This window comes from Oratosquilla oratoria, chromosome 18, assembly GCF_046742065.1.
Source record: "Oratosquilla oratoria isolate Oo_2021 chromosome 18, ASM4674206v1, whole genome shotgun sequence".
In the NCBI taxonomy this organism is placed as follows: domain Eukaryota; kingdom Metazoa; phylum Arthropoda; class Malacostraca; order Stomatopoda; family Squillidae; genus Oratosquilla; species Oratosquilla oratoria.
This window is the reverse complement of record NC_134794.1, coordinates 1,245,001-1,257,125: the sequence shown is the minus strand read 5'-3', so window position 1 is coordinate 1,257,125 and position 12,125 is coordinate 1,245,001. Positions and strand designations below refer to the sequence as shown.

Below are 12,125 nucleotides of genomic sequence, written 5' to 3'. Positions count from 1 at the left end.
TGAAAAAATAATTATAAAGCATACAATATATATACACACACACACACAATACATACATACTCAATTTGGTAACTAGCTGTAAATTAACAGCCATGTGATTAAGTTGTTTAAACATGGCAAAGGAAACATGGACTGGGAGTGAAGGCCTTTATTCCTGACGTTTAATCTATTGATTTTTTCAAAGGAATGAACATACTGGATTGTACAGATTTGATATGAACTACCAAGTTAATATCCATGTGAATGAGTTGCTTCAATATGGCAAAGGAAACGTTCATTCCTGACATTTCATCTACCAACTTTTTCAAAGGAATGAGCATACTGGATTGTGCAGAGTTTACATGAGCTACCAAATGCATATATAAACTGCACTATCAAGTATGCTCATTCCTTGGAAATAGTCAGTAGACGAAACATCAGGAATAAAGACTTCACTCCCAGTCCATGTTTCCATTGCTGTATTGATAACTAGTGTCCTTGCCAATTACAATAGTGAAAATGTGAGAAAAATGTAAAAGACAGATGGATGAAAAATCTAAAAAAGCAAGGCATATCAATAAATGATCATTTTGGATTCATAAGAAAAATCCAACATTACAAACTCAAGGGTGATTGATGTGTTGCATGAGAGAGAAGGATTGGTGGACTGTGTACTCCTGGACTCAGAGAAAGGCTTTGACAAAGTGCTATATAAGAGATTGTTATACATACATACACCATGGGCTTTTTCCTCCTTACAAGGGAGGTAGCCAAAACCAAAGGCATAAATCCACTCCCACCCATTCCATTTCAATCCACCACCTTTGTTTACTTCTCATCTTAACTCCTTCTACTGCCTTATTCAAATCTCTCCTTTACCACCACTGACTCAGCTTCTTCAGTGTCTTATTTTTCACAAAAAATTTCCCTAGCCAGTGAAATACTAATACTCATATTCCATACATATGCAACACAATCCACAAAGACTTTCAATTACTTCTATCATTACCTTCTCCAAGTCCATGAAAGCCCAAAATGCACCCTTACTTTTTGTCGAATATTTAAGAAATTCTTAAAAAAAAGAAAAAAAAAAAGTCTGAAATCAAATTCATAACAGGACTTGCAACTAATATTGTACATCTTAACTGTTCTTACCTCTAAACTATCTTGTACAGCATCAGCACCTTCATAAGTGTCAATGAAGACACCCACATTTTTGAAGCAGCCAAGTTTCTCTAAGCGTACACGAGCCTCATGTATCTTCAATATTACCTGTCCAAAATAAATTATAAGAATAACATATAAAATCACACAAAGCTTAGGTATGCATGTATACTTATACAGTAAACATATATAATGTATATATAATATACACTAATTGTATTCTGGATACAAGCATCCACCAGAGCAGTTTCTGGTAGATACAGAAATGAGGGTATATCCACTTTTTTATTCATTTTTTTTGTATTCATCCCCAAATACTTGTTTCTTAAAATACTCCTCATTTGACCCAGACATTTACTTGCTTTCTTTACACTATAATTCACCTCCTTATAAACTCCTCCATTCCAGACCACATGTGACCCCCATATACCAAAAATTCTCCATTTCTTGCAGCCTCTCACCCTTCTCTTTCATAATCAACCTACCACTACTGTCATTCCTTGCACATCACCTTACTTTTGCGGACACTTACGTCCTTCTTCTCTCACACACCTTTCCAAAGTCAGTTAACAGCTTCAGTCTCTCCCAAAATTAGCCGGAGGTGCAATGTCATCTGCAAACAACTAGTTGACCTCCCATGTTCCTCCACCTTTATCTAACAACTCTAATCCTATGTCTAACATTTTTGCATTCACCTCCCTTACCACCCCCAATTCACATGCATGCATCACACAAACCTAATGCAGCCCTAAATTAACCTTAAGACATCACTTTTCATTCTCAACCTTCATATATTCTCTGCCAAGGGGTTAATCTGTCATCCAGGAAGCAACAGTTTCATATGTAGCCACCCATATAAAACCATGTAAATTGTATATAACTATGTAATAAACTAAAGCACTGATGTACTTACGGACTGAAAGTCAACTGCACTGAAGACATCCCGCACACTCTGTATCACAATGTCATCCTTCGTGCGGTCTAACCCATCAACGTGCACACGCTGTACATGTGCCTGCAAACAAACATGGTATTCAGTTTTCGTTCTTGAACAACAATTCTCTGGATAAATAACAATTAACCTGTCATTTTCATATTCCTATATAAAGATTTTTTTTTTTATATAAACAAATTGAACACAAACTGGCAAACTACTTTAAAGACAGTCCTATTACACTGAATTAAGTGTGGTGGATAGGAGTGGAATGTGTGGGAGTGGGTGCATGCCTCATGTGTATTTACCTAATTGTAGTATACTGGAAAGAAGCAATGTGTGTGTGTGTGTGTGTGTGTGTGTGTGTGTGTGTGTGTGTGTGTGTGTGTGTGTGTGTGTGTGTGTGTGTGTGTGTGTGTGTGTGTGTGTGTGTGTGTGTGTGTGTGTGTGTGTGTGTGTGTGTGTGTGTGTGTGTGTGTGTGTGTGTGTGTGTGTGTGTGTGTGTGTGTGTGTGTGTGTGTGTGTGTGTGTGTGTGTGTGTGTGTGTGTGTGTGTGTGTGTGTGTGTGTGTGTGTGTGTGTGTGTGTGTGTGTGTGTGTGTGTGTGTGTGTGTGTGTGTGTGTGTGTGTGCGCACCTAATTGCAGTACACAGGAAAGGAGCAATGCTCATTGGGTCCTGTCTCCTATTCTCTAATTTTCTAATATACCTCGACTCATCATAATATTAACAGACAAGAAAAATCATTGATGCAAGCAATGAACCTTGTGGAACTCCACTCATTACTCATCTCCAGCTTGATATTTTGTCCTTCACTACTGTCCTCATGTATCTTTCCTTCTGTCTTTGAAACATTGTACAATAGTTTGCCTCTCAGTCCTCCAACATGCTCCAATTTACACATAAGTCAACTGTGAGGTATTTTATTGAATCCCTTCTCTAGGTTCAGGTGGTACATGCAGTCCAGCCAGCCAGCCAGCCACCCCACTTTCTCTTGCAGCACATCAATCACTGTCAGAATGTTGTTCATCTTTTCAAGATATTTGGTCTATCAAGCTTTCCCAATCCTTTCACATAATTTCACTATTGTGTTAGTGATATTGGCCTATAATCTAGTGGTATTACCTTGTTTCCACTTTTGTGAAGTGACACCAAGCTTGCCCTTTTCCAAACAAATGGCACAATACCTTCCTTCAATGAACATGTAATAAGACTGCTGATCTTGTCCACTAGTAGTTCCCTACATTCTTTAAGTATCCAGTTTGAGATCCTGTCAGGTCCTGAGGCTTTTCTCACATCCAATGACCCCAATGTGTGAGTGAGTGAGTGTGTGAGTTTCCTAAACTACTAAGCACTTACATGAATTCAACATAGAGCAAAAGCAGGGATTATCCATTGATATAAATACTAATCATAAACAAGTAACCAATATGTTGCTACTGTAATCTGGAACATTCATAACAGATCAATATCAAGCCTTCCACACATTTCTTTATGTAGTGTACAAGATCCAATGATTATGGTTGACAAAGATAGTGAAAATATTAAACATCTCTCATACACCTAAACAGTTTACTTGGGCAAGCATTCTACATTATAATACTTACACTGAAATCACTGCTTGCATTTCCTTGGGCCTAAGTTGCATGAAAAAAACATGTAAACACACACATACTGAGGTACAAGGCCAGTTAAAGCACAATTCCAACATCTACAATATACGTTAATCAAGTTTAAACAAATCAACATCAAAAATTTTTATGTGGGGTAATCAAATCACTTTCAGGTTAGTTTTAGTTTGGCAAAATTCCATCAACTAAACCCTCAATATGTAGGAAATATGTGCTAACTGAAAATATATTTAATCAAACACACATTCAATGTTTCTGGTAACTTTCTCTCCTGAACTTCTACACACTGAGGTACTCATTTTTTTACTCTACTGTCAGACTACTTTATTCAGCTGTATGACCTTTTTCGTAGCAAAGGGGTTCAACAATCTAAACTAACCTTTCCTAAACCTGAAGGTCCTCAGTATACTTTCATCTGCTGCCACCAAGTAGTTTTATTTAACTATGTGTGACAACCTTAGTTACATACATATACCAAGGCTTTTCCCCCCTTTCAAGGGAGGTAGCCACAAAAGAAAAAGGCATAAAATCATTCCCACCCATTCCATCCCTGAGTACACTCCACTCCCCTCCACTTTCCCTCTTATCTTAGCACCTCCTGGATGACTGGTCATCCCTGCACCTTGTCCACTGCCCTGGGTCAGAGGCAGTGTCGCAAGACACAGTACATCCACAGCAAGGCTGCTTCATTAAATCGGCGACCCCCCCTCTCCGTCCCCCTATGCATAAAAGGAGAAGACGGGGAGCAATCCCTTTGGGCTGCGTCAAATTTTGCTCACACATACTACCTCACCCCCCATCCCTCCACCCATTCCACCTCATGAATCACAACATCATCCATATACAACCATTCTCCATTCACCCGTCTTTTGTCCTCTCCCATCCTTCCTCAACAGATATTCCCCTCTTCCCCAAAGCCCCCTTCACCCCATCCATCCATCTCATCCTAAGACGTCCCCTTATGTTCACTCACTCCACATCTCCCTTCCATACCTCTTTTACTAGTCTTTCTTCACTCATTCTTTCCATGTGTCCAAACCATCCTAATACTCTTTCATCAACCCTATCTCCCAGCTCCCTTTCCACCCCTGTTCTCCTCATTTCTCACTATATCTAGCCTAGTAACCCCCATCATACTTCTCAGACAACTCATCTCAAACACATTCAAACTCCATCTCTCTTCCTCTCTTGTGTTCCATGTTTCTGCCCTGTACAGTGCTGTCAGCTTAATCACTCCTTCATACAGTCTCCTCATAGTGTCCATTCCCAAATGTCTATTCCTCATTACACTTTTTAATCCACCAAGGCATTTACTCGCTTCTCTCAATCTACATTCTACTTTTACCTCCACTCCACCTTTTCCTGCCATATTTGCACCCAAGTATCTAAAACTGTCCACTTCCTCCAGTCGCTCTCCCTTAATGCTCACTTCCAGTCTGCTGCCACTTTCAACACATGTACATCTCATCACCTTACTTTTACCCACATTTATCTACAGCTTTCTTCTTTCACACACTCTCCCACACTCTGTCACCAACTTCCTCAATCCTTCTTCCGATCCTGCCACAAGCGCAGTGTCGTCCGCAAACAACAGCTGGCTCACCTCCCACTTTACTCCATTTTCCTTAACCATCTCCAATCCCTGTCCCACTACCCTTGCATTACCTCTTGCACCACCCCATTCATGTACAGATTGAACAGGCAGGATGACATAACACATCCCTGATGAAGTCCCACCTTTACCTCAAACCACTCACTCTCTCCATTTCTAATCCTGACACATGCTCTACTACTCTCGTAAAAACCCTTGACAGCTCCTAGAAGCTTTCCTCCTATCCTGTATATCCACAAAACCTCCCACAGCGCCTTCCTGTCTACCCTGTCATAAGCCTTTTCCAGATCCATAAAAGCCCAAAAAACATCCTTACCTTTTCCTATAGCTTTCTCACATATCTGTCTTACCACAAAAATCTGATCTACACAACCTTAGCTACTAATTAAATAAAATGCTGCTATGAGCCTCTATCTAACTATATATCAAGGGCCTCTTTCCCCCTTATAAGGGAGGTAGCCTAGTCAAAGGCACGTAATTACTCCATCCATCCCATTCCCATCCATTCCATGAGCTCATCCATGAGGAGCCATAAGCTTTACTGACAGGAAACCCGGAGCCCTTGTTGTGGCTGGTAATGGTCTCCAGACAATTTTATTGATCCCTTTGGGAGGAAAGCTTGGACTGTTGTCCGTGTTGTATTGGAGAAGGAATGTTTATATGTTACTGGCTGAAAGTAATAAGAGTTGAGGAGCTGTTGCCAACTGTTAGCTCATCTTGTGATAGAGGACGGAGGAAATACAACTGAAGTCGGCATAGAAAGACCTCGACCCTGAGACCAAGTGTCAGATCTTTGGGGCTCCACCTCCACATGGATGTGAGGGAGTTGATGGGTTTCGAAAATGGAAAGTAGGGAGACAAATATCTTTGCGATCCATCTTGTAGGACTACCACTAACAGATACCTATCACTGGTTCCACCTTAGTAGTGAAGTGGTTAAATACATCTTAATCCTTTCCATAACAGGAGGGTTACTTTCTGGTGATTAGCATCTAATTCACTTCTGATACTTCCACAAAATCCATATATATATATATGCATATGTATATATATACCTTTACCTTGTTCTATAGGGCCTACATGTCGAGCACTTATAAGGAGGAAGAGAAGGCACTTCTTCGTATCATCAAGGACAATGTGACCCCCACCAACGAGATGGACTGCACAAAACTTTCCATTTATTATAAGAACAAGAGAACTAAAGACCTTATCATGAAAAATAACAGCTCCCCATGCCCATCCGACATCGAGTGTGTGAGTCTGGTGTACCAGTTCAAGTGTCCTTTTGGGGACTGTACGCCCCAAGATTCCTACATCGGACTCACTACCACTCGCCTTTCCAGACGGTTGACATACCACCTTAACAATGGAGGCCCTAAGCGGCATCTCCAGGAGATCCATAATATTCCAATCACCAGATCCATCTTAGTGGACAATACCACAATTTTAGACCGAGAAAGTGACAAGTGCCGCCTTGCCCTCCTTGAGGCCCTCCACATTAAATACAGCCAGCCTACATTGAACACCCAGCAGGAAGCCCCCACCATCCTTCCCAGCCTCAAACCGTTCAGAATCTGCCAAACCAGACAACCCAGCTACGACACAAATCAGCCCTCTCATGAGCAGTCACTTCAGCCGTGATGGACACCCAGGCCACAGTAACGGTCATCTAAAGTGTCCTTTCCCAGTGGTCACAGTTCCCCTTCCTGCATATCCTTCCCCAGTATTCAATGTGTCCTTTCCCAGTTTTAGACCAGAGTAACGGTCAACCTCTTTGTGATATTTCCCAGTGTTTACTTTCTGTATAATCACCCATTTCTTTGTTCTTGTTACAATTGAAAATGCTAGCTGTGATTAGCAAAATGTCTTGTATCCTGTTCCACCCATTAGATGGCTTCTATCAGCAACTTAGTTTTTTTCTTTACCTCTCCATGCTAGAGAGATCTTCAGAAGACTTGAAACTCTTCATCGGAAACTCATTAGAGCTCAATTTGCTGTTGCATACAATTCAATATGCCTTAAAGAAAAAAAAAAATATATATATATATACACACAGTATATACATACATATACATATATATATACATATATATACATACATATACATATATATATATATATATATATATACATACATATATATATTAAGAAAAGAAATGAATAGAATCAACACCCTACCACCTGCACCACACAAAACGTCTATACAAAAACATTCATACACAGATCACAAAACAAGCACTTCAAGACTGACTGACAAACTTTCTACACCATCTAACCCCTCCAGAGAAATCCCTCCCAAGAAGAGCCACAAGAACATGAATACTCAGGTCACCATCCACCACTAAAAGAATACCATCACAGAAAAGAACTCTACAGAATCAAACTGCCCCAGATGCAATCATCACACAGAAAACACCCAAGAGCACAGCCTACACTGCCCCACCATAGCTGTACTCAGACAACACAACATCTTTTCCTTGGGTGACTTGTGGGGCAATCCACTGGTTACCTGGGAGCTGTAGGTCTCTTGCAAAAGACATGGAGGGCAATGGAATGATTGGGTGATTAGTCTTCCTTCCTTTTCAACTTCAGAATTACAAAATATCTTCAATCATTAAATCTGCTTTTATTCATTAGTGTTTCCTTTTTACTAATTACAGATTGTAGGATGCAACTTTAGTTTACATAGATGAACCACACAGATCTTTAAGAGCCAATGTACGGCCATTTTTCTTGATTGTCTCCATTTCATGCCCTTTTCTTCATGCTAAGTAAATCACTACAATGCAAAACTCACTCCCACCTCCTCATTGATGATAAAGGCCATTAGACACACTATGATTTATTGATATATTATGAGTGGGAGGGTAGGAATGCATCTTACAGACTATCAAATACGGTAGAGAAGAAATCTATTTATCAAACAAGGACAACAACAACAAAATGTTTATTTCCATCTTTAAACAATCAAACATGTATAAACATACCAACACTGGTATTAGAAACGAGGTCAACACCAATGAACTCAAGCAAATCATAAGGATAACATCGCCACACAAAGTAACTTCAGCTAACCTTCATTTGTCCCAATCTCTCCTGAAGTTCTCTTGCTCTTAGTTCAGCCAATTTTTTTTTAATGAGCCTAATCTTTCTCTGCCTTTCCCTGTCCTCTTTACTTTTTGACTGCAAAGCAATGTATGAATTAGCAGTGTTTTAAATTAAGAGGCTGAGAAAATACTTCTATGTATGAAAACAGGCTTAGGGTGCAGAGACTTATCAGTTTTCTACATGGATTTCTTCAGATCTGTAGCTAACAACATTGATGAAAATCCAAAAGCAGGTCCTTCATCAGGTGCAATAGTTACAAGTTTCCAATTTACTGGCTGAGGTGCACAAGTACAGGGGTCCCTCAAATAACACAGATTCAAATAATTGGGATTCAATCATACGCGGATTTTATTTCAAAACCATCTCAAATGTAGAGAACCGTTTTAAAATTCGCGCTGAGTTGGGCACGCATACGCACACACGCGACAACATCACAAACAATTTTACCGCCCTAACCTGTTGAAGTGTAATGTTTCTTTTGTTTGGAACACAACTAATAAGTCTGATAATGACTGCGCTTGTCGTGTTTTAATTTCTCTTATGAGGTTCTTGTTACTGGCAGTGGTGGTTTGGGAGATCAAAAAACAGACATATACACACTTACACACGTGTAGACACGTGTTAGACAACCAGTGTATGTTGTGAATGCGCGTGTGTGTACACACAAATAAGAACACAGACACATGCATGTACATGCTTACTTGTACATGTTAACACAGACGCATACACGCACACACACACAGACATATGCCACATACACACACATATACATATGCCCAACACACAATGTGTATACACCATATACACACATATGCATATACACCACATACACATGTATATACACACAAACACATACATACGCCACAAACGCCACATACATACACCACATACACGCGCGTGCACGCACACACACACACACGCGTACACATACACACACATACGGTTCTCGGTATTTAATATGGAAAGTCAGCATACGCAGATTTGGTCATACGCGTTAATTTCAGGAACCTAACCCCCGCGTTATTTGAGGGACTCCTGTAGCTGAATACAGGACACGTGCATACACATATGTACAAATTATATCCATACTTTTTAATTTATCAGCCACTTTTAATGAGAAGTAAGAAGCTATGCACAGTTGAGACAACTTAGCGCAATGAATCTTGGCAATGTAAATGTATGCATAACATCCTGGAGTGCATGACAATAGGCCACAACAAAAGCAAATCTACAGAACAAAAAGTGAGAGGCAGGGATGGTCTACATTATAAGGTAACTTTATACATCAGGTAAGCCTACAGTATGTAATTCTCAAAAGACCCCAATTTAAAAGGTAGATGATGATGATAAATTAATATATAATAATTGCAATAACAATAATAATAACAGCAACTGTTGAGTTCAGCTTTCCAGATTAGAAACCTACACCATTACAATGGTTCTTTGGCCCACCCACATATCTCTGAAGAAAGAAACACTGGACTGTATACTGTTATACTGATGAGGGTTTGTTTCTATGTCACTGGCTGGTATAAAGAAGAGGAGGGAAACAGTTACTAGTTGTCAACTATCCTTATGTGAAAAAGTAGAGGAAAGTTAACCAAAGTTGATATAACATTATCTTGGGCTCAGTCTTCAGGTGGCACCTCCACATGGAGATGATGTTGAAAGGATATGAAGACATCAACTCTGCGACTTTCAAGTAAGGCAGAGTAAAATTGACTGATCTCGGGGAGAATTTTCTAATGCAGTATGTAGAACCTCCTGCGGGGCTGACATGTGGTTTCTGGACTGAGCCTGGGATCACTCTATCAACTTCAATTGTATTTCATACACCTTGTCACACATGAAAGCTGTCAACCACTGACTGCTCCCCTTTCCCTACCACTTTCAGTCAGCGACACAAAAATAGTTGCAAACTAACACAATACAGACAAATCTTCAGATTCTTTCATGATCTGTGAGAGGACCTGAAGAATGTTAGCAGCCACTGTGGGGCTGCAGGTCTTCTACTTAGTGAAACTCAAGACAACAGTTGTAGAACCCACAAGGCAAGGGAATACATTCAACCTACTTGATCATTATGAAAATATGATAACTGATGTAGAAGCTGGTGAAACCATTGTATCTAGTGACCATAATCTATTTGGATTCAAGCTACCCGATTGTTTCAGAATAGACAGTTACGTATCTGTAACACATGACTAAAGAAAAGTTCTTTTTCTTGGCTTATGACAAGACCTGGGACCAGTGAAGGGTACCTGCATGTGGTGGTCCAGCAAGATGGACAGCAAAGTGCCATTTTCAAAATGTGTCAACCTCCTCACTTCCATCAGGAGGGGCTGACACTTCATCTCCAGACTGGGCCCAAGGTCTCTATCAACTTGTACTGTATTTCTTGATCCTTTTCACACATGGAGATCTGACAACCAGTAACTACTCCCCTCATTCCACTTTCAGCCAGTTACATAAAAACGGTGCTACCAAACCAATACATCACAGAAAAGAGTCCAATGATTCTTCCCAGAGAGATCTGTGGGAGGGTCCAAGGACCACTCCCAGTAACTGTGGGGTTGCAGGTTGCTCATTTTGTGAAACTGAAGACAACAATTATTATTACTATTATACAACAAGGGATGATAGGTGACAAAGGAAATGAAATGCCAAGTGTAGGCCTTATGGTCTCGGGCAGTTTCCTCCATTCTTATGTTCATAAACTGGAAGCCAAGATTAAGTGAAAAACCAGCAGAAGATATGTAAGAAATATTTCAAAATATATTCTTGGAAGGTATCCAATTACATTCCATTTAAGGACAGCAAATTCTTGATAAAGAAACAGAGGACAGCATAGTGAAAAAGAGAGGCTTAAAAGAAATTCAAGTGTTCTGAATTTTGCAACTGTTGTCAAAGTTATATAATAATCCAGAGGGATTTAAAAGATAACAAGAAAATAAAAGGACAATTACAAATGAAAACTGTTAATATGGAGAAAATTCCAAAAAAATTCTACAATTACATTAGATAAAATGGTTCTTAGGAATCATATTGCCCCATTTATTTATGCCAACAGTCAACTTGAACATTTAAATGCCATGTGATGTTATTTTAGTTTCATCTTTGTAAACAAAACACCTTGCTTTCCATGGAATAAGTGGCATGGTGCTAAGCTGGATTAAACAGAAGCTGGCTGAACAACTGAAAAAAGAAAGTTGTTCTGAATGGTAAAGCTTCTAATCGGAAATATTTTAGCAGTGTAATTCTTCAGGGTCCCATTCTAGGGACACCTCGGTTCATAGTAAACATCAATGGTAATGACCGTTGACTCAAACCTACTTTCTCCAAAGTCGATAATGATACTGAATGATATTTAGCTGATTGTAGTACTGTATACAGCGAGTGGAGAATGGTTGTGTATGGACGATGTATTCGGGGTGGGGGTGATGGGGGAGTCCGTGAATTGGTAACATAGAAATTGAAAATACTCTCACAGTGAATACTTAGTGGATGAGAAATGAGAGCCAAGTGGTAAGGACACATATTTAACATTAAAGTAGAAGAAAAAAAAAAAAAAAAAACCTGCACCAATGAATGGAATAAGCTTGCAGTAAGACAGCTGAATGTAATATAACTGAAAGTACTATGATTAATTTGGACAATCATCTTAATAAATTGGCCCCCCTTGCCCCAGCAAGGGGTTAG

The 12,125-nt window shown here is 39.7% G+C and overlaps 1 protein-coding gene across 4 annotated transcripts in view; it reads right to left on the bottom strand.

Moving 5' to 3' along the window:
- LOC143034970 (sorting and assembly machinery component 50 homolog A) overlaps positions 1–12,125 on the bottom strand; it is a 39,032-nt gene that overhangs the window by 14,968 nt on the left and 11,939 nt on the right. The window contains exons 3-6 of one of the 4 annotated variants that reach the window (XM_076201318.1): positions 8,394–8,501; positions 3,683–3,712; positions 2,057–2,158; positions 1,135–1,251 (exon numbers count right to left, since the gene is read on the bottom strand). In XM_076201318.1, the coding sequence (XP_076057433.1) occupies positions 1,135–1,251; positions 2,057–2,158; positions 3,683–3,712; positions 8,394–8,501 (357 nt within the window). The remainder of the gene's footprint in view (positions 1–1,134; positions 1,252–2,056; positions 2,159–3,682; positions 3,713–8,393; positions 8,502–12,125) is intronic. The other 3 variants (XM_076201319.1, XM_076201320.1, XM_076201321.1) reach the window with 3 other exon arrangements.